Source organism: Vulpes vulpes, chromosome 10 (assembly GCF_048418805.1).
Source record: "Vulpes vulpes isolate BD-2025 chromosome 10, VulVul3, whole genome shotgun sequence".
Taxonomy (NCBI): Eukaryota; Metazoa; Chordata; class Mammalia; order Carnivora; family Canidae; genus Vulpes; species Vulpes vulpes.
Window position 1 is genome coordinate 6670593 of NC_132789.1, and position 21628 is coordinate 6692220.

Genomic DNA, 21628 nt, shown 5'->3' on the forward strand with positions numbered 1-21628 from the left:
ATTAGCAACCTTCCCTCCCTTCAGCACAAAACAACAACAAGGAAAGTTTCCAATCAGAGAAAATTTAATATTTGGGAAGTTATGCTCTCAGGAGATGGGGGAACTGATTAGCCCAGTGACCCTGTCCGCCACCCCCTGCATCTGAGAGGAAGCTGGGCCAGAGGCCAGGCCACAGGAGGAAAGGCAAATACCCACTGGGCTTCCTGTTGCCCACCCTGAAGCCAGCCTCCAGGCCATGCCACCAACACTTAGCCAGCAGGGCCCTCAGGGTAGCAGCCCAGCTCGCATCTGGAAGGCCAAGCCATCCCCTCGGGTAGCTTGCTGGAGAAGAAAGTGCAAGAAGGGGACACATCAGAAACCAGAGCTGGGCGTGGACCCCGGGGAAAGGGGTGACACCCACCTTGTTGATCTCTCTGTGACGTTCCTTAGTTACGATTTCCTCTAAGACCTCGCCGTCCCCCTTAATGAGCCTGGGGACGGAGGGGAGAGGACGCTGAGCCTCTGATGCCAGAGCGGACCCAGAGATGCCAGGCCTCAGGCCCCCTCCCCTGAGCAGCCAGAAGCTAGGCACTCCCCCCTCCCTCTCCCCCACCCTTGAGGCACTGACAAAAGCTGGGGAGGCTCTGCCATCAGACTGACCAACTGGCTCTTTGAAGACACTCTTCAAGGCCCTCCAGCCCCTGCAACTGCTTGCTCTGGGCAGTAAGAACAGCCTGAGAAGTCCCATAAATGAGTAACTACTTTTCTCTGGTCTCTGGCTTTATACAGCCAGCAGCCATTGGCCCTCTCTCTGAGCGTTCAGAGTGTGTGGGGCTGAGCTTCGCCCCACTGCCCACCTGGTGCGTCCTGTCTCTGGGTCCACCACCTTGCGGATGATGCTCTGCCGAGCATCCCACTCCTCCTTGGTCATGGGCTTCATGGCCTGGATGCGGGACTTCTGTTCATCCGTCAGGACTGCAAGGGGAGACAGCAGGGAGTTGGCAGCTGGGTCTCAGGGAGGGGACCCCTTCCCTCCCGCACACTGGGTGGCACAGTACCTGGACCATCCTCTTCCTCCTCAGCAGATCTGTGCCACTGGTCCAGCGAGGGTCCCGGCAGAGCCTCACCCTGCTGCTGCAGCTTTGCCTTCTCCTTGCCTTTCTTCTTCAGGTGCTTCTTCCTTTTCCTCTTCTTCTTCCTCCTCTTCTTGTCCTTGTGCTTCCCCCGCTTCTTCCGGTCACCACTGGAGGAAGAGGAGGAGGACGAAGAGGAAGAAGAGCTAGAAGAACCGGAAGAAGAGGAGGAGGAACTGGATCGTGGTCTCCTCCGGGCTTTGTGCTTGCTTCTCTCTGTGATGCAGGGAGAAGGTGAGGCTGGAAGGCCAGGAGGGGAAGAAGTAAACCTTTATTCCCTTGCTCTGGCCTCTGGCAGGCATACAGGGACTACTGGGGGAGAGACCCTCCAGGTAGGGCTTTCCAGAGCAGGGATGAGCACTCTCTGGGCCTCACCCAATCGCTGTCTGGCCAGGAGCAGGGCAGCCAGCCCCCAGATCTCAGCTCCGGCTGCACAAAAAGCATCATTACTGCTCCCTTCAATCCGCACACCGTGCGCTGGCCCAGCCTCTGGAATCTGAGTGTCTTTCAATCCAGACGTCCAGGTGCTGCGCTCTGCACTCCTCTGACTACCGCCACCCCGGGAAGCCCGCTCAGCTGCCTGCAGCTGCCTCCGCAGAGTTCCCACACCGCCTTCCCACTCCCTGCGTCCTCACCCTCCGCGCCCGAGGAGGCGATGATGGCCTTGCGGTCTTGGCATCTGGAAGCCGAGCAGCTCCTCGGAGCGTCCTTGCTGCTCTTCTTCCTCCTCTTTTCCGACCCTCGGCCCCGGGAGCGGCTTCGGCTCTTCGAGCGCTTGCGGGAGCTGACGTGAGCCATAGCGCCGAGGGCTGGAGACCGGCACACACGCTCAAACGGGGGCTCACGGCGGCGCCTCCTCTCGGGGCCTGGCCCTCGGGGGCCCAGCACTCATCGGCACCTGGGCAGGCACTGAGCGGGCCCCCGCCCGGCCCCGCCCCCCGGGACCCTCGGCCCCGCCCCCCGGGACCCTCGGCCCCTTTAAGGGCCCGCCCCCGCCCGGCCGCTCCACGCCTGCGCACGGCCTCTCAACGCCCGGACGCTCCGGCGCGCCGAGGAGCCGCCGCCGTTCTCAGCTGCCAGGTGCGTCCCGACCCCGTGGCTGGGCGCCCTTACCCTCCGCGGCCTCGCCGCCCCAGGGAGGGCCCCCGCAGCTGCTCCGTCTCCTCCTCAGCCGCCCATCTGGCGGGACCCTGGGACCCACCCCGCGCCTTGCCGTGCGGAAGCGGCGGCGAGGTGACTTCCGGCCGGGACAGTGCTGCGGCAGGGCCGTCCGGCTGGGAAGCGAGGTGCCGCCGCCTTGAGTCCTGAAGCCCCGGGTTCCGTCTCCCGGGCAGCCCCAGGAACGGAGTCTGGCTCGCGCACCTCCCGAAGAGGGAAGCTGGGGATCCAGGCTGGCTCCCCCGCCCCCGGCCTCTGCCGCAGCCTGCCCTCGTCGCCGGTCGCCCTCCCCGCGCGCCCGCAGCACCCCCACCTCCCATAGAGCCAGGGCGGGGACCCCCGTGATGAGTGCCCCACGGGCCTGTCCAGAGGGGCAGCCGAGGCTCCGCTCCAGCTGATTGCTCCCAGATCCTCCCACCCTCCCAGGGAAGGCAGAACTCAAGATTGCAGAATGGAAACCCCTGGATTGCAAATGTACAACCCAAACCCGGCACAGCTGCACCCTTCATCCGATTTGGGGGCTGCCCAGTTGCAGATTTTTCAGTAACAATGACAGCAAACACAGAGGCCTGCTATAAAGCACTTTATGAACGTTAAGGCATTTGACTTTCACAACAGCTTTAGGAGAGAAGTACTTTCCAGGAGAGGAAACTGAGGCACAGAGAAGTCATGTGGCTGCCCCACAATCACACCCCTGGACGCAGCAGAATTAGAACTTGAACCCAGGCAGTCTAGCTCCAGGGTCCCTGCTCTGAAGCCCTTAACACCAACTGCAAGTTGCTAGTCAGTGTCTCACTGAAATTCCCTTTATAGACAGACACCCTCCAACCCAACCATGGTGCCCAAGGCTAACTCACTCCTGTACTCTGGAAGGTTCCCTTGGCCACTGGGAGCCACCTGCCCTGGAGACGGAGGTCTGGGAAGTGACTGCCACCTCCTCACCCCCCAGCCCAGACACACCCTGTGGCCGCACTGATGCAGGGCACAGACTGCTAGATCTGTGCCCCAGAGCACTCCCTGGGATTAAGCTGAGGCTGGCCGCCCTTTGAAACTACATCTTGGCTTAGCTCCTTTCCACCCTTGTCCTCCTCCTCCTGAAGGTGTTCCCTCAACAAACCACCTGCCCAGGAATCCCTGACTCAGGCTCTGACTCCAACAAACCTGACCTAAGACAGCCTGTCTGCCGAAAGAATGACACAGAAGCTTGTGTGTCTTTTTGAACCAAAAAGTGCCTGAGGGCTGAGGGAGTTTATTCCTGTCCCACCCAACCCTAGGAGGCAGAGCCCTGGCCTGCCACGCTACCCCCACGTGGCCCGACCTGGCTCAAGTCAGCATGCACACATCCACAGCAGTGGGCTCCTCGCGGGTGAAGCCATCACCAAAGCCCTCGTCGTCGTCCACCAGGTCGGGTTTGCGGCAGCACATGGGGCACAGGCGGTTGCGCACAGCAGAGGCCCGAAGCCAGATGACAAGGTTCCAGCGCTCACCTGTGCCCAGGGGCCGGGCCCCATGCAGCTGGCCGCCCCGGTGCAGGATGCCCTGGCCCACCACATGCTCCACTTCCAGGGGCCTGGCCAGGGCTGACGGCGCCTGCAGACAGCTGGGCTGAGGCCTGGGCATTCCTGGCTGCCCCAGGCCCTGCCCCGTGGGTTACACACACTAACCTGGAAGAGGCCCCCAAAGTACAGGGCACCCCCGGTGAAGGTCTTGCCGAGGGCCACGTTGAGGGTGAGCTCAGCATTATCATAGTGGCAGCCTAGCTCGCGGTCCTGGCCAAGTGCATATTTGACCACGAAGGCACGGTGGCTGTCCAGCCAACCCCCACCACAGTCTGGGTACAGCAGCGCCATCAGTGGCTGCAGGAAGCGCTCCCGCAGTGGTGTCACCAGAGGCTCATCCAGGCCTAGCTCATGCAACAGCACCTGGGAGGGGGGCACCCCCAGAGGGTCAGCAGGGAAACTGACAGGGCCTCCCCCTGGGTCCCTGGGGGAATCTCTTACCAAGGACAGTGTTAACGTGTTGTGTTTTGCAGATATTTCATAATAATCCTGCCATGACCTCACTTTACAGATGGGGAAGCTGAGACACCCAGCAGGGCCCAACACCTCTCCAGCACTACAGGTACAGCCCCTCAGACCCCAGGGTCCCTGCCTCACCCACCCCATAGTTGTTCATGGTGTTGGGTCTTCCCTTGGGCATGTCTGACTGCTCAAAGTGCTCCAGCTCCTCCAGCAGGGCCCGGCAGAATGGTGCTGTGAACACGGGCAGCCGGTAGATCCGCTTCTCCCCTGCAAAGGGATGGAAAGTCTTTGGCTAGGAGCTCCCGTGTGCGGCTGTCTCCTCATAAGCTGTGTGAGCCTAGGCATGCCTTGTGACTTCCCTCAGCCTCAGTTTCCTCACCTGCACAATGGGAATAACGCGGGCACCCACCTCTCAGGGCTGTTGTGACCATTACTGACAGAATGTGTGGGCAGAAGGGAGGCCTATTCCTGGGCCCCCTTATTCATTCCTGGGGCTTCTCATCCTGCTTCCACAGGTGCCCACATGTCTAGCCTCTAGACTCAGATGTGAGTTCTCATGAGGCCCAGAGATGGGAAGGGATTAGCCATGTGACATCCAGCAGGCCAGTGATGGGAGCCAAGCAGGGATCACAGAGCCAGCATCAGGCTTTCTCTGCATGGCTCCCCATGAGTGCACCCCAACTGACGTGCCTCTTAGAGCCTCTGTTCCCCACATAGGAAGGTTGAGGGGGGCCATTCCTCCTTGCTGGGCCCTGTTAGGGAGAGGCCAGGCTCAGGATGGAAATGCAAAGACTTCTTGGCAGATGCACCAGTGCCTTGGGGTAGGGGGTTTGTAGGCCCCCACATCAGCCAACTCACAGCCTGGCCCAGCCCCACCTGGACAACCTCCACACAATCTCCACTGCTGGGAAGTGGGTGGGAATGAGGAGGGGCGCCCCCAGGCTGGGAGGGAAGGTTTCATTCACATTCCATCCTGTGCCTCACAAGAGGCACAAGCTTCACAAGGGAAGCAACACTGTACAGCCATCTCCCCACAGGACCCCCAGACCTAGGAATAACAGCAACCATAAGATAAGAAAACCGTTGCTGCACACCATGCACCCAGCCCATTAGGCATATTATGTCACTTAATCACGCTTTAAGAGACGGGTGTTACTTGTGCTCCCATTTCACAGATGATGACACAGAGGCAGAGATTAAGGAATCTGGGAGGGCTGGCACTTCCTGCTCGGCTTAGCCAGTAGGAGAGCCACAGGCAGGAGAGATGGGTCATTTCTGAGCTTGGCGTGGCTTTGTGCCTCTGCTCAAGGCCACAGCAGCTAGCTAGCAGCCTCTCTCCCACAGCTCCAGGTCGTGGCAGGTTCTAGAAACTTCACTCCTGCCCACTTCTCCAGGTCTATGGATAGGACTGTCTGCTCCCCACCCTGCTGTTAGTCCTGGGTCCTTCCCCATTCCCTGCTGACCAATGAATTCAGCACACACGGGTCTCAGTTGTCCCTAACTTCTTCAGTGCCCTCCCCTACTGCCCCCAGCAGGCTCACACCTGACACAGGTACTGAGTATGTGTTGGGCAAGTGAGTAGGTGAACACAGATGCCCTGCTCCTGGCAGGTCAGTCCCACCACCTCTTCTAGCTTCTGCCAGTTTGGGTTTTGGAGGCAGACATGGCAGAGGAGGGACCCCAGTGCCCTGCCCCCTTGTCCTAGTCCTACTAGGTGACGGAGCCAAGACCTCACCAGACACCGTCTCTAGCCGCTGGAGAAGGCCTTCGAGGTCTGCACCTGGTGATGAGCTGTACTCAGCTGCAGCCAAAAACTCAGGGGCCAGAGCCTCATCCTGTAGGCAGAACACACCAGCTGTGGGGCACACAGCCCCCAGTCCTGGATGCCTCCACCTCCTTCAGTAACCTGCCCCTGCCAGGTACCTGCAGTGTGTTGTAGAGGTCAGGCCGTGCCGGGTGGTAGGAGCTCGAAATGAGGGCTTTCCTGGCGGCGGACTCCTGCCCCAGCCGCTGCCGCCGCTCTACCTCCTGCTCAAGCTGGGGTAGCACAGGGCCTGGTTACCATGATGGGTCCTCCCATCCCCCCCACCACCAAGGACATTGTGCAGAAGAGGAAAGTGAGGCTCAGGAAGGCAAAAGCAGGGCCTGGGTTGCAAGCTAAGCCTCCCTACACTAACCTGAGTGTATCAGGGTAAACTGCAAGTGCCAAGCTATTAGCTGAAGGAACAACCTCCTGCAAGGGGGCCCATCCCTCTCCGGGTTCCACCATTCAGAGCCTGGCTGGGATGGGAGCCCCTGGATACGGGGAACAGAATCCCAGCCAAGTCTCCTGATCCAGGGGCTGCAGGGGGCTCACCTAGGAAGTTTCCCCAAACCAACACCACCACTCCCCTCACCCCACGCCCACCCCCGTGAGCAAGGAGACAAGATGGGCAGCAGCAGCTCTGGCACCAGCCAAAGGGGGGGTGGGTGAAGAGATGAAGAGGCGGGAGCCTGGCAGTCCTGGGCGGGAGCTCAGCTCCACCTGCTGAGAAACCTTGGCACTTTCGGCTTTCTCTTCCTGGTGCTGCAGTGAGGGGCACAGGAAGCGGGAAGGGGAGGCCTAAGGCTGGCAGGACGGGGCTCGGCGGCCGGCTGCGAGCGGAGGGATGGTGGAGGCTGGGGAATGTCACCTCTCCCAACAGCTCCTGGAAGTCCTTGGGGCTGACACACCCTCGGCTGCGCAGGATCTGAGAGCAGAAGGTCCAGTCAGCCCGACTGTGTGATCGCGTAAGCAAGTCACCGAGCGTCCCTGGGCCTGTTACCCTCGGTGAGGGGGAGACGAGAGGCTCGAGGAGCAGGGTTCCCAGCTGCTGCTGCTGACGCAGCCAGAGCGCCCTAAGCACCCTGCATGTGTGGTCACGACAGCCCCACTAAGGAGAGACTACTGTCCGTCCCCGGCGACGGCGGAAAACCCCCGAGGCGCCCAGGACGCGTCCCCGTCGCTGTCGGAGCTGAGCAGCACGATGTCTCCGCACAGCCCGTGGAGGCCACTCACCCGGCCGTAGTCCCGGAGCAGCTGCTGCTCGCCCTGGAAGCGCACGTGGAGCCGGTAGCGCGCTACGTACAAGTTCTCGGTGCAGAAGCAGGCGCAGCGGCAGAAACGCCGCGGGGCCCGGGCCGTCGCCATGGTGAGGAGGCGCGTGCCGCCCCCCGGCTTCCGGAGGGGCACTTCCGGCGCGGCCCCAGCCGGAGGGGCGGGGCGGGGCCGGCGGGGCGGGGCCGGCGGGGCGGGGCCGGCGGGGCGGGGCCGGCGGGGCGGGGCCGGCGGGGCGGGGCCGGCGGGGCGGGGCCGGCGGGGCGGGGCCGGCGGGGCGGGGCCGGCGGGGCGGGGCCGGCGGGGCGGGGCCGGCGGGGCGGGGCGGGGCTCGCCGGCCAGGGCCCGTCCTAAATTCCCGAGCGCGGAGGAGAACGGAGGCTCCGCCTCAGAGTTTCCCAGTCCGGCCGGCGGGGTTAGCACGCTCAGTGCACGGAGAGGCTACCCGAGTGCCCGCTCCCCGGCCGAGGACAGGTCGGGAGTTGGGACGCCGTGGCCTCGTGCTTAAATGCCGCCTCCCCTCTCCGGGCTCCCGCCTGTCCCCCCGCGAGCGCCCATCCCGCTCCGTGCGTCCGAGCGCGGGCTTGGCATTCTTCCCGGGTCCCTGTCGTCCGGCGCTCTCGGGCCGCCGCCGCGACCTGGATTCGCTCGGCCCGCGTGACTTCCGGGGGCCGTGCCCGAGGACTCGCGTGGGGGCGGGAGCAGGGGTGCGGGCTGGCGGCGGCCGGGTCCGCGCGGCCGCGGTGAGGGATGGGTGTGCTGCTCCCGGAGCGTGCGCCCTTCCCGCGGGGAGACCCGGGGTCGCTGCTGCGTACCCGGCCTCGGGGACGCCCCCACCTGGTCCGCCGCGCACCCCGCGGGCTCGGGCCGCAGCGTCCCCGGAGGAAGCTTGGGCGGCAGAACCCCGAGGCTCAGAGTCGGGGACGAAGTCGTGTCCCCCGCCCTGGGAGTTCCGCCCCTGGCTCGGCAAGTGCGGGGACGGGGGTGGGGAGGAGGACCCGGGCCTGGAGCCCCCAGCCCTGAGCCGGGGTAACACCGGGATAACCAGGTGACCGCAGATGGAGGGGACTCCTGCTTGTCTCCGTCCGTCCGTCGGTCCGTGGGGCACAGCTCGCAGCGAGGCCCTCTTCCGTCCCCCCTGTTACGGATGGGGAAACAGGCCCAGAGAGGGGGGCGACCGCCCCAGGGGTTCCCTGAGTGGTTGGATGATGCGGGATGCGGATTTTCTCTTTGTGCTTGTTAGCATTTATTTTCTTGATGCTTCCACATCCCGGGGTGTATACACAGGCTTACACCCACACACTCAGACAGACACACCCTTGTGTGCTCACACATGCTCACACACCATCACAGGCATTGTCATACTATTGACACACTCACACCCACTCATACCCAGCACTTCACGTGCAGTCACAGCCGCATGCTCACTCACACACCCGACACACTCCTGTGCACCCGCACACACCTGTCACCCACCGCGCTCGCACATCCAGCGCAGCCCCGGTTCCTCCTAGCTCTGTGGTGAATTCAGCCCCAAGACCTGCCTTTTGCTTCTGCTGAAGCCCCAGGGCCCCAGAGGGAGATGAGAAACCCTCACATCCTGTGCAGTGATGTCAGGCCATCCTCTCCCGGTGTCTCCACCAGCATATTTGGGGGTCCAAGTCTCCCACCACCACCTCAGGGGGCTGGGAGAAGGCTTCTGCTCTCCAGGCAAAACCTACACCACCAGCCCGATTGGCTCTCACACTGGCTGGCCAGGGGCAGCAGGACCATCCTGAGTGTGGGTGTTTTGCATGTGAGCTTGTGAAGTGACAATTAAGGTCCCCACTCTTCTGAAGCTCAGTCAAGGTGCAGAGACAGGAGTAAGCAAGGAAACATCCATGATCAAGTTACTTTCATTCAGTCCTAAGCACTGGGAAGACAAGCTAGGTGACGGGATGGTGAGTGCCTGGAGGTGTCCACTTGAGGCAGGATGGCCAGAGAAAGCCTCCCAAAGAGTGACATTTCAGCTGAGCTCCAACCACCGCAGCAAGATCTGGCAGGAAAGGGTTCTAGGCAGGGGAACTAAAAGTGCAAAGCCCCTACAGTGGGATGAGCTTGCTGTGCTTGCAGAACAGCAAGGCACACAAGAGGGTAAGCCCTAGGGAAGGAGGCCAGGGTGGTATTCGGACCAAATCACTGAGCTTAGGAGACCACTGTTAACATTTTGGATTTTACTCTACCTGTGGAGGGAAGCTGCCTAATTCTCACAACAAACATTATGAGGGAGGAATTATCCCCACTTTATAGAAGATCACAGAGGTTGAATGGCCCACCCAAGGCTACACAGCTCACAAGTATTGGAGTCTAGAATGCAACAGGAGTCTGTTTCTGTCTCCGTCGGTGCCCCTTCCCCTCCTCAGACAATACATCTAGGTTATTAGCCCTATTACTTCTGGAGGTACCAGGCTTCCTCAAGGGGGGGAGAATGACCTTCGAGGGTCGCCTTCCCCTTCAACAACCCGGCTCCTCCAGCCTGGAACTGTGTGGCCTGAGAAGATGTTTAAACTTTCACAGGTGTCTTGATTGCCCAGTGATAGTGAAGGGCCCTGCTGTCCAGGAAAGGATCCATTTCCCCAGTTGTGTGCTCATTATCCCCTGAATTGCCTTCCTCCCCCAGAGGCCCAGGGCAGGCCTGGTCCACGGATCCCCCCCCCACCCCAGTGTCCCCCCGATTAGATTTCTCCCTTTGAGGCAGTTTACAAGATGAGCAGGTTCTCAGTTTAGATTGGCTCTCCCTGTGGCCCCCCTCCTCCTTGGAAGCAGTCTCCACTCCTACTCTGCCCCAGCCTGGGCTCCAGCACCAAAGCAAACAGCACCAGGAATATCAATAGTAAGTATCGTATCCATGTGCTCCCAACCAGCACTGATGTGTGTTTGTTGTCTGTGTGAGGTATTGTATATTTTTTAAGATTTTTATTTTATTTTTTTTAAGATTTTATTTATTTGGGGCACCTGGGTGGCTTGTTTGGTTAAGCATCTGCCTTTGGCTTGGCTCATGATCCCAGAGTCCTGGGATCAAGTCCCACATTGGGCTCCCAGGTCAGTGGGGAGCCTGCTTCTCCCTCTACTCCTCTCCTGTGCTTATGTACTCTCTCACTCTTGCTCTCTCAAATAAATACAAATCTTTTTTAAAATTATTTATTCAGGGGATCCCTGGGTGGCGCAGCGGTTGGCGCCTGCCTTTGGCCCAGGGCGCGATCCTGGAGACCCGGGATCGAATCCCACATCAGGCTTCCGGTGCATGGAGCCTGCTTCTCCCTCTGCCTGTGTCTCTGCCTCTCTCTCTCTCTCTCTCTCTGTGACTATCATAAAAAAAAAAAAATTATTTATTCATTTGAGAGCAAGAGCCAGGACAGAGGGAGAGGGAGAAGCAGACTCCCCAGTGAGTGGAGAGCCCAATGCAAGGCTCAAACTCAGGACCCCCAAGGTCAGGACCTGAGCTGAAGGCAGGGGCTTAACCAACTAAGCCACCCAGGTGCTCCTAAGATTTTTTTTTTTTAAGTAATCTACACCCAGTGTGAGGCTCAAACTCATAACCTCGAGATCAAAGAGTTGCACGCTCCACCAATTGAGCCAGCTAGGTACCCCTGTTTTGAGGTATTAATAAATCAATTTTACAGATAAGGCTTGGTGAAGTACAGGGGCCTGTCTAGGGTCACAAACCTAGTAAGTGGCAGAACCAGAATTACAGCATTTATCCTTTTATCTGGTTCCACAGTGTATTTGTGTGTGTGTGTGTGTGTGTGTTGTTTTTTTTTTCAGGGGGGGGAGCGTATGTCTATGTACATGTGTATATGCATGTTGCACATATGTTTATTTCTATATATGTATCTATCTGCCTTCTTTTGAATTCATATACAGCACACTTTATAGAAGGGCACATCTCAAGTATACATTTGGTGAATCTTTACAAACTAGCCATAGCCATGTAACCAGCATCCAGATCCCAAGATAGAACATACCAGCCTGCAGAAGCCCCCACCATGTCCCTGCTTAGCCACTACTTACCTTCCAATGCTAATCACTACCCTGAATCCTAAAGCAAAGATTAGTTTTGCTTCTTGTTGATTTTGATAGAAATAAAATCGTAGACTACGTATTATTTTGCATACTATTTCTTTCAGCATTCTGTTTTTGAGATTCATTGATGTGGTCATGTGTAGGGGCAGCTTATGTTTTTTTCCTGGCTGCCTAGTATTCTACTAGGTGACCACTCCATCCATTGAGCCATTCTGCAACTGAAGGACACTTGTATTGTTTCCAGTTTAGAGATGTCATGAATGAAGCTGCTAGGAACATTGTAATTTACTTATTGCAGTAAAATATACATAACATAAAATTGACCATTTTAACCATTTCTTTTTTTTTTAAAGCTTTTTATTTTTTTTATGATAGTCACACACACAGAGAGAGAGAGAGAGGCAGAGACACAGGCAGAGGGAGAAGCAGGCTCCATGCAGGGAGCCCGACGTGGGATTCCATCCTGGGTCTCCGGGATCGCGCCCTGGGCCAAAGGCAGGCGCCAAACCACTGCGACACCCAGGGATCCCCCATTTCTTTTTTTTTTTTTTTTTAAGATTTCATTTATTTATTCATGAGAGACACACAGAGAGAGAGGCAGAGACACAGGCAGAGGGAGAAGCAGGCTCCTTAAAACTGATGTGGGACTCAATCCCTGAACTGGGATCACGCTCTCAGCTGAAGGCAGATGCTCAACTGCTGAGCAACCCAGGCATCCCCATTTTAACCATTTCTTAAAGAGACTTTACTTTTTGGAACAGTTATAGGTTCACAGCAAAATTGAGTGGAAAGTACAGGGATTGACCATATGCCCCATCCCCCCACCCCCAGCCTAACCCCCACTCTCAACATCCCTCACCAGAATGGTACATTTGTCACAATGCATTACTTCACATTGACACAACATTATTATCCCAAGTCCATAGTTTACACGAGGGTTCACTCTAGGAGTTGTATATTCTGTGTTTTTTGACAGTGTAGAATGACATGTATCTATCATCAGGGTCTCATACAGAATAGTTTCACTGTCCTTGAAATCCTCTCTGCCCTGCCTATTCATCCCTCCCTCCTCCCTGACCATCACTGATCCTTTTACTGCCTTCATGCTTTTGTCTTTTCCAGATGTCATGGAATTGTTTTGTTTTTTTGTGTTTTTTTTTTAATTTTTTTTTTTAATTTATTTATGATAGTCACAGAGAGAGAGAGAGAGGCAGAGACACAGGCAGAGGGAGAAGCAGGCTCCATGCACTGGGAGCCTGACATGGGATTCGATCCTGGGTCTCCAGGATCGCGCCCTGGGCCAAAGGCAGGCGCTAAACCGCTGCGCCACCCAGGGATCCCGATGTCATGGAATTGTATCATTGTATAGCCTTTTCAGATTGCCTTCTTTCACATAGTAATAAGCATTTGTGTTTCCTCTGTGTCTTTTCATGGCTTAATAACTGAATAATACTGCATTGTCTGAATGTACCACAGTTTATCCATTCACCTACTGAAGGACATCTTGCTTGCTTCCAAGTTTGGGCAATTATGAATAAAGCTGCCATAAACATCCACTTTCAGGCTTTTATGTGGACATAAGTTTTCAGCTCAGTTGGGTAAATAAATACCTAGAGGCATGATTGCTGAACCATACAGTAAGGATATGTTTAGTTTTATAAGAAACCACTAAGCTCTTCAAAAGTAACTGTACCATTTGCATTCCTACCAGCAGTAAATGAGAATTCCTGTTGCTCCACATCTTCACCAGCATTTGGTGTTGTCGGTGTTTTGGATCTTAGCAATTCTATTAGATAGGCAATGATACCACATTGTTTTAATTTGCAAGTTCCTAATGACATGATGATGTTGAGCATCATTTCATATGTTTGTCTGCCATCTGTATGTCTTGTTTGGTGAGGTGTCTGTTCAGGTCTTTTGCTTCTTTTTAAAATTTGGTGGGTTTTTTTGTTGTTGGTTTTTTTTTTTTTCTTTGAACTCATATTTAGTTTAATGAAGATACACAGGTGAACATACACACACTTATTGCTGACCCGACCTAGAGGCAACAATGCCCCAGGAGAAACAACCACACCTAGTGCCCAGATCTTGGTTTCTAAAATCACTTTTTAAAATAAGAAGGGCTTTCTGAGAAACCGATGTTTCACAAGGAGACAAGACCCACAAAACAGGCCAGTACTTTCAACTCCTGCTGAGACCCCACCAAGAATCCCTATCATCATTACTACGTTATATTTTGTGAAAAGGTCGCATTATTTATAGCATTAAAAAAAGCAAACTAGGGGATCCCTGGGTGGCGCAGCGGTTTGGCTCCTGCCTTTGGCCCAGGGCGTGATCCTGGAGACCTGGGATTGAATCCCACGTCGGGCTCCCGGTGCATGGAGCCTGCTTCTGTCTCTGCCTCTCTCCCTCTCTCTCCCTGTGTGTGACTATCATAAATAAATAAAAATTAAAAAAAAAAAAAAAAGCAAACTACCAGGGGCACCTGGGTGGCTTAGTTGGTGAAGTGTCTGGCTTTGCTCAAGTCATGATCCCGGAGTCCTGAGATCGAGCCCCACATGGTGCTCCCTGCCCAGCAGTGAGGCTGCTTCTCTCTCTCCCTCTGCCCCTCTCCTTGCTTTTGCTCTCCCTTTCTTATTTATTTATTTGTTTGTTTGTTTGTTTGTTTGGAGTTCGGTTTGCCAACATATAGCATATCACCCAGTGCTCATTCTGTCAACTGCGCCCCTCTGTGCCCATCATCCAGTAACCCCAACCCCCGCCCACCTCCCTTTCCACTATCCCTTGTTCGTTTCCCAGAGTTAGGAGTCTCTCATGTTCTGTCATCCTCACTGATATTTTCACTCCTTTCCCCTTTATTCCCTTTCACTATTTTTTTATATTCTCCAAATGAATGAGACCATATAATGTTTGTCCTTCTCCGATTGACTTACTTCACTCAGCATAATACCCTCCAGTTCCATCCACGTTGAAGCAAATGGTGGGTATTTGTCGTTTCTAATGGCTGAGGAATATTCCATTGTATACATAAACCACATCTTCTTTATCCATCATCTTTCGATGGACACTGAGGCTCCTTCCACAGTTTGGCTATTGTGGACATTGCTGCTATAAACATTGGGGTGCAGGTGTTCCGGCATTTCAAAACTGCATCAGTATCTTTGGGTGTTGTTGGGTTTTAAATATTTTTGTATATTTTGGATAACAGACCTTTATCAGATATATTTTTGGTAAATACTCTCTCCCAGTCTATGGTTTGTCTTATTCTCTTGACAGTATCTTTGCAGAGCAGAAGCTTTTAATTGTAATGAAGTTCAGCTTATCAATTTTTTCATGAATCATGTCTTAGATGTTGCACCCAAAAATCATCTTCAGAACCAACAAAATCTAGAATTTTTCCTATCTTATCTTCTAAGAGTTTTATAGTTTTGCATTTTACAGTCAGTTCTGTGGCCCATTTTGAGTTAATTTTTGTGAAAGGTGTAAAATCTGAGTCTAGATTTTTTTTTTTTTTTTGCACATGGGTGTCCAGTTGGTCAGGCATCATTTGTTGAAAAGATTGTGCTTGTTCCATTGTACTGCCTTTGCTCCTTTGTCAAAGATCAGTTGACTATATTTGAGTCTATTTCTGGACTCTCTATATTGTTCCATTGATCCATGTGTCTATTCGTTCATCAAAACCACACTGTCTTGATTACTGTAGCTTTATAGTAAGTCTTGAAGTTGGGTAGCGTCAGTCCTCAGCCTTTCTTTTTCTCCTTCAATATTGTATTGGCTGTTTTCACACAGCAAAAATAACAGAGCCTGGATCTGGACCCAGCTCTGAGTCACTCTGACTCGTGGATAGTCCATCCAGGATATTTTCTTCATGTACAATCATATATTTGCTTCTGTTTTTGCCAAAACATTAACATACTCCAACTTTATTCTGTCCATTGTTTTCTTTCTTTTTTTTGTCCCTTGTTTTCAATGAATTTAGGAAGTCATTCCATACCTTTATATAACCTTTGTATACAGATGAATACATACATACATACATATACTGTTTTTTCCCCTGCCACAGGGTGGTTCTTTTGAGCCGTGCTCTGTAATGATTTGGCCTGTTCCCCCATGGAAGGGTACTTAGGTTATTTTCAGAGTTTTGCTACTACAGTAACTATCCGCAAACTACTATCTTTGCTCCAGACGCCACCAGTCTTCTTTTATCTATAGAAGAAATTCCTACTGGCTTCCCCCAAATAACGTTTTTTAAAGTCTGACTTTTGCCAAATTCTCCTTGAAGGAGGTTGTCCCACGGGAGTGGCAGAGGCTATTATAAATTCAGAGTGCTTAAAAAAAATAAAAAATAAAAAATAAATTCAGAGTGCCTTAAGCCTTTGAAGGATGGAGAGGGGAGGTGATATGTTGCCCTACTTCCCTCCCCGCTGGACCTTGAACTATACTCTCTACCCGCTTTGGTTCAGGCCACACCCTTTGCCTAGAAGCCTGCTCACTGTTTCCCAGAGTGCCCTTCCCAGCTCAAGTAGCCCTGTGTCATTTTCCATGGCCACACCCAGTTTTATCCCTTTATGGCACTTAGCACTTAATGAAATTATCTTGTGTGTTTACTTGTTGATTTCCTGTCTCCTCTACCCTACAAAGGACGGGAGTTTTCCTTTTCTTCACACTCAGCCTATTCCTAGCACCCAGAACCTAGCAATCACTCAGGAGGTATTGCTCTTTCCCCTCTTCCAATCCCTGTCATCCTGCTCTATTTTTCCTCTATAAAATGTATTCCCTTCCAACAGGTGTAATTTACTTATTATAATATATTGCTTGACTCCCTCCCTAGAGTGCCAACTCCAGGAGGGCAGGGATTCTGTTCTGTTCACTGTTGCATCTCAAAAGCTTAGAATGGCACAAGGCACATTGTAGGTGCTGGACAAATGTTTGTTGGAAGAAAGAGAGAGGGAGAAATTCAAAGAGGGAGTGAGGGAGGAAGGAGGGAAGGAAGGAAGGAAGGAAAGAAGGAAAGATCATAACCCCCACCCTCATGGGCTGGCAAGTTGTCCCTCCAGAGGAAAAGACCCGTTAAAGAGCTGGCGCCCCCACCAGGTCAGGCCATTTCCGTCGGCTCAGGTTGGGCCCCGGGCCTCCGGACCGTGGAGCACAGAGCTGGGGGGCGGGGCGGGGCGGGGCGGGGCGGGGCTCGGCCGCCGGGGGCGGGGCTCGCCGCAGGTGGGCGGGCGCTAACTCTGGGCCCTCCCGGGAGGCCCCGCCCCGCCCCGCCCCAGCCGTCAGCTGGCCCCGGCGCCCGCCCCGCTCGGCTCCGACCTTGCAGCGGCGCAGCGCGGGTGAGAGGCGGGGAGGAGCGGCGGGAGGAGGGAGCGAGTGCAGCGCCGGGTGCAGTCTCCAATGAGCTGCACGGAACCTGCGCCCCTGACGACCCGAGCCCGCTGCGCCCCCTCCCCACGGCTCACCTGGTGTCAGGTAAGGTAACAGGTAAGAGCTTGGCCCCCGGGACTCCCGAACAGGTCGTTCTCGGCCCGGGGTGCCAAGCCGGACACAGGCAGGGGGCGTCTGGGACCCCTGCCTCGGAGGTAGAGTAGGCTTCACCGTTGAAGGTGGCAGCCTTCTGGGAGCCTCCTGGCCCCTGCCCCTGTCCCCAGGCGCCCTCGGCTGCGGCCCCAGCCCCCCATCCCTGCAGCAGCATCCTTTCCACGCCCGCAGGGCGAATGTTGCCTTTTTTTTTTTTTTTTTAACTCCTCACGCGCCGCTGCCTCTTGGAAAATGGTGAGAGTGCCTTTTGGGGAGGATCCTGGGATGGCTGTGCCCCCCAGGATCGGACTGGCGCGTTCCACAGCGGCGCCTGCCCACGGATCCTGAGCACCCTGGCTGTGGCAGTGTGGCAGAGGCGGCGGGGGTGGGGGTGGGGATGCGACCTGGGCCTGCGGATCTTGGCCAACGTTTCCCCTCAGTCTCCCGCGTGGGCCAGTGGGCTGACGTTCCACACGCACCCACCCTGGCAGAAGGCCTGTGGGCTTCCAGAGGCTCCTCCCTTACTTCTGGGTCCGTGTTAAAACAGGATGCCCCCTTCCCAGGCCTGATGCCATTTAAGATAGCTTTTAGCTGGTGTGACAGGATTCAGCATCTTCTACCCTCTGCCCCACCCCCTGGAGATAGAGTGGCCTCCATCCCTTCAGAGGGCAGGTGCCTGGTGATGGGAGGAGGGTTGTAGGAAGGCCGTGGTAGCTCCCCCAGATTGCCTTCGCCTAGAGCCACGAGTTACCTGAAACAACTTTCCCAAGTCTCTGAGAGGTGCCAGCATGAGATGTGGTGGGCTGAGCAAGGCCGGAGTCAGGCTGGAACAAAGTGGATTCAGCCCAGTCCTGGCCCCACGTCTGCAAGCCTCAGGATGACACCACCCTCTGTTAGCCAGTGTTTGCTGAGCAGTGAATGGGCCTTTCTGTGGCTGGGCAATAGCAACTTTGGGGTGAAAAGTTTACCAAGTGAGGCGTGAACCAAGCTGCTTGGGCCACCTAGATCCTTGAGGACCCTTTTGTCGTGGTTCCCAAGTAGCCTGGACACGTCCCACCCAGGAGGTCCAGTGCTAGATTTCAGTCCTGCCTTTGCCTTTTCTCTGCATGCCGCCTAACCTCCCCAGGCCTCCGCTTGCCCATCTGCAAAGTGGGGGTGATTAGGTGAGGACCTCCCACAAGAGTGGCGAGGATGAACTGGAATGGGAGGTGCCGGGCACTTGGCCCATTGTGTGGCGGTTTGTAGCACTCCATAAATGGTAGCTGTTATGATGGTAATAATAATTGTCATTTATTACCTCCTGGGTGTTGCAGACTTTCCCTCTGTGCAGCTGACAGCCAGAGGTGCCCCAACCACCATTTCTGCTGAGATTAAAAGCCTTTGGCAGGACCTCCTGTGGGGATAGGGTCATTTGCTAACTCTGTGCCATTCTTTAGCATCTGGGAGCAAGATGAGTTGCCCCTGTCTTCCTGGGCCTGTCACATCTTGGGCAGTGCCTGCTCTGGCCTCTGGCCACCACCTTGTCCTTGTCCCTCAGGCCACTCTTGTCACCCATGTGCTCACACTTTGTCCTCCAGCTCCACCTGCCTGAGCTCAGCTGCATCCTCCAGGTCAGGCAGCGGGAGAGCAGGCAAGGATGTGCCTCCAAGCAGCTCCTCCTCACAGTCTTGGCTGGTGGTCTTGTCCCCGTCACCGTCCTGCTCAGTAACTTTAAAAATAACAGAGTCGCCTGTCCCTACTGAGGGCTGTAACCTGAGCTGAGTTGGATTCTGCTCCATCAGAGACTAGAGCACAAGGACTCAGCACTTGGGAATATGGGACCCTGGTGCTCTAGCTGCTCTGTCCTCAGCTTGCTGGGTGACTGCAGACAGGCTTCACTGCCTTTCTGTGCCTCAGTTTCTCCATCTGCATGCTGTGGTTCAGATAGTCTGTGGTGTGACTGGAGTGTGAAACTCTGCTTATTCCAGTGAAGATGAACAGCTGAGGTCCCCATGTTGGTGGCTGTCAAATGGGGTTGACATTACCCCAAGTGGAGGGGTGTTTGCTGGAAAGGAACTCCCCCAGTGACGGGGTGTGGGGACAGGAAGTGTGGGCCAAGTCCCTCAGCTGGTCTCTTTCAGAACTGCCTCCTGTCCCACATCTGAACCCCCAGCTCCCTTCCAGGGCCAAAGAACTCCTTGTGCCCACCAAAAGGTGAGTAACAGCCGAAGTGGCTGGCATGGCCTGGGTAGCAGGCAGTAGCTTGGCCAGGAGGCCTGGTGCGGCACCGGGCCAGGAGCATCCCTCCCTGGGCTCCGACTCAGACTCACCTACTCGCTGGCTTCCTGAGGCCTCTGCATTGCAGCAGATTGGAGTCTTTGCTAGCAGCCCAGCTGGGCTTGGGGTAGAACAAGGGACCGGGCAGGTGGTGTCTGCTTCCCCTATCCCCACCCCTGCTCCATCCCCTGCCCTTGGTCCATTCGGCCCTGGCTTCCCTTGAAGGGTGCAGCTGCTGACAAAAGAGCCTTCTCTGGCACTGACTTGAGTCTACCTGGAGGTGCTGGGCTCTAGGCGGGCCCAGGTTTGGGGACTGTCACGCCCCTGGGTCCTTTCTGCATCTCAGACCCGCCCACCTGGAGCATCATTAGAGGGTCTTGCCTACCCCTGGAGAGGCTTCTTTGAGGCATTAGTGCTTTGGATTTGAGAACACAGACTTTGGAACTTCACAGCCTGGGTTCACATCCCAGCTCTGCCACTTCCTAGCTGTGTGATCTGGGACAGTTCATTTAACCTCTCTGTGCCTCAGTTTTCTTGATTGTAAAATGGGGATAATAAGAAAACCTACCTCACAGGATTTTTGTGAAGATTTATGCATTTAAATTTTTATTTATTTATAATAGTCACACAGAGAGAGAGAGAGAGAGAGGCAGAGACACAGGCAGAGGGAGAAGCAGGCTCCATGCACCGGAAGCCCGACGTGGGATTCGATCCCGGGTCTCCAGGATCGCGCCCTGGGCCAAAGGCAGGCACCAAACCGCTGCGCCACCCAGGGATCCCGATTTATGCATTTAAATCACTCAGAACAGTGTTAAACACACGTTTACATCAGTCAGGGTCAGTGACTGGTACTGTTGCTGTCACTGTTACACTCATCACAGATGCCAGCCACTCTGCCTCTGATGCAGATTCTATTTTCCTTTGACAAACACTCCTTATCAGCACTAGCAGAGGGAGAAGCAGGCTCCCTGTGGGGAACCTGATGTGGGACTTGATCCCAGGACCCCGGAATCATGATCCGAGCCAAAGGCAGACACTCAACCACTGAGCTGTCCACGTGCCCTAGGACTTGATATATTGATAAGTGTTTTAGCTTAATAGTGTAGAGCACAGATTCTGGAGCCAGAAAGCTCTGGGTTCAAATCCTAGCTCTGCTACTCACCAGTTGTATGATCTTGCACAAGTCTGTAACTTCTCTGGGATTCAATTTCTCCATCTGCTAAATGGGGATGACGATAGTACAAATCTCACGAGTTGTTGCAAGGATTAAATAAGCAAACACATATAAGTGCAAGGCCTATATAAAAGGCCAGGCCTGGGGCACCTGGCTAGTTCCATCGGTAGTGCATGCAACTCTTGATCTCAGGGTCGTGAGTTCAAGCCCCATGCTGGGCATGGAGCCTACTTAATAATAAAATAAATAAAATAAATAAAATAAAATAAAATAAAATAAAATAAAATAAAATAAAATAAAATAAAATAAAATAAAATAAAATATAAAATAAAATATAAAATAAAAAAATAAAATATAAAATAAATAAAATAAAATAAAATAATAAAATAAAATATAAAATAATAAAATAAAATAAAATATAAAATAAAATATAAAATAAAATATAAAATAAAATAAAATAATAAAATAAATAAAATAAAATAAATAAAATAAAATAATAAAAAATAAAATAAAAAATAAAATAATAAAAAAATAAAATAATAAAAAAATAAAATAATAAAAAAATAAAATAAAATATAAAATAAAATAAAAAATAGAATAGAATAGAATAAAAATTAAATAAATAAAATTAAATTAAATAATAAAATAAAAAATAAAATAAATAAAAATAATAAAATAAAAATAAATAAATAAAATGCTATTTAGAAAAAAAAATTTAATTATATAAAAGGCCAGGCCCATGGAATGCCTGGGTGAATAAAATTTATTCATGAGAGACCCAGAGAGAGAGGCAGAGACATAGGCAGAGGGACAAGAAGGCTCCCTACAGGGAGCCCGATATGAGACTCTGTCCCAGGACCCCAGGATTACTCCCTCAACTAAGGGCAGATGCTCAGCCACTGAGCCATCCAGACGTCCCCCAATAAAATCTAAAAAGAAAAAAAAAAAAAAAAGGCCAGGCCCACAGGAAGGGCTGTGTTACATAACTGTTTGCTTATACTTATTAGTCACCTGATGTGTGCCAGGCATGCAGTACAGAGGTTGAGAGTTAGGTGGTGGGATCTTTCACATACTGGCTCAAGTCCTGGCTTGGGCCTTTGTTGGCAGAGTGATATGGGGCACATGCTTTAACCTCCCTGTGCCTCAGTTTCCCCAACTATATATGGGAATGTGGAAACAACTGCCTCATGGGATGTGTGGGGTTTCTGTCATTCCAGAACATGAGCCAATAGCCTTTGGGCACCAGAGCTGA

General features: G+C 53.7%; 3 protein-coding genes across 17 annotated transcripts in view; 1 reads left to right on the forward strand and 2 right to left on the reverse strand.

Annotated features, from left to right (window-relative positions):
* Positions 1 to 46: 46 nt before the first annotated feature.
* ARL6IP4 (ARF like GTPase 6 interacting protein 4) lies at positions 47 to 2838 on the reverse strand. Of its 4 annotated transcripts, none has more exons than XM_026017113.2 (6): positions 2226 to 2838; positions 1748 to 1921; positions 1038 to 1222; positions 837 to 954; positions 401 to 470; positions 47 to 321 (listed from the first exon to the last, which is right to left on the reverse strand). In XM_026017113.2, exons 1-6 carry the CDS (start codon positions 2777 to 2779, stop codon positions 265 to 267), a joined length of 1158 nt encoding a protein of 385 aa, XP_025872898.1. In that variant the 5' UTR covers positions 2780 to 2838; the 3' UTR covers positions 47 to 264. The 4 variants fall into 4 exon arrangements, with proteins under 4 accessions (XP_025872898.1, XP_072581185.1, XP_025872900.1 ...); XM_072725084.1 differs by having other exon boundaries at positions 1038 to 1258; XM_026017115.2 differs by having other exon boundaries at positions 1038 to 1328; positions 2226 to 2360.
* ABCB9 (ATP binding cassette subfamily B member 9) overlaps positions 2115 to 21628 on the forward strand; it is a 45396-nt gene continuing 25882 nt past the window's right edge. For 2 of the 7 annotated variants that reach the window (XM_026017107.2, XM_026017112.2), the window contains exon 1: positions 16686 to 16898. The gene's annotated coding sequence lies outside the window, so the exon portion shown is untranslated. Of the gene's footprint in view, positions 2193 to 4340; positions 4392 to 6975; positions 7462 to 8971; positions 10240 to 16685; positions 16911 to 21628 lie in introns of those variants that run through there. The other 5 variants (XM_026017108.2, XM_072725082.1, XM_026017109.2 and 2 more) reach the window with 5 other exon arrangements.
* On the reverse strand, positions 2839 to 7525 carry OGFOD2 (2-oxoglutarate and iron dependent oxygenase domain containing 2). Of its 6 annotated transcripts, none has more exons than XM_026017118.2 (7): positions 7329 to 7517; positions 6964 to 7020; positions 6215 to 6328; positions 6027 to 6126; positions 4431 to 4558; positions 3935 to 4192; positions 2839 to 3860 (listed from the first exon to the last, which is right to left on the reverse strand). In XM_026017118.2, the coding sequence occupies exons 1-7, from the start codon at positions 7458 to 7460 to the stop codon at positions 3594 to 3596; spliced, it is 1056 nt and encodes a 351-aa protein (XP_025872903.1). In that variant the 5' UTR covers positions 7461 to 7517; the 3' UTR covers positions 2839 to 3593. The 6 variants fall into 6 exon arrangements, with proteins under 6 accessions (XP_025872903.1, XP_072581187.1, XP_072581186.1 ...); XM_072725086.1 differs by having other exon boundaries at positions 6828 to 7020; positions 7329 to 7467; XM_072725085.1 differs by having other exon boundaries at positions 6816 to 7020; positions 7329 to 7467.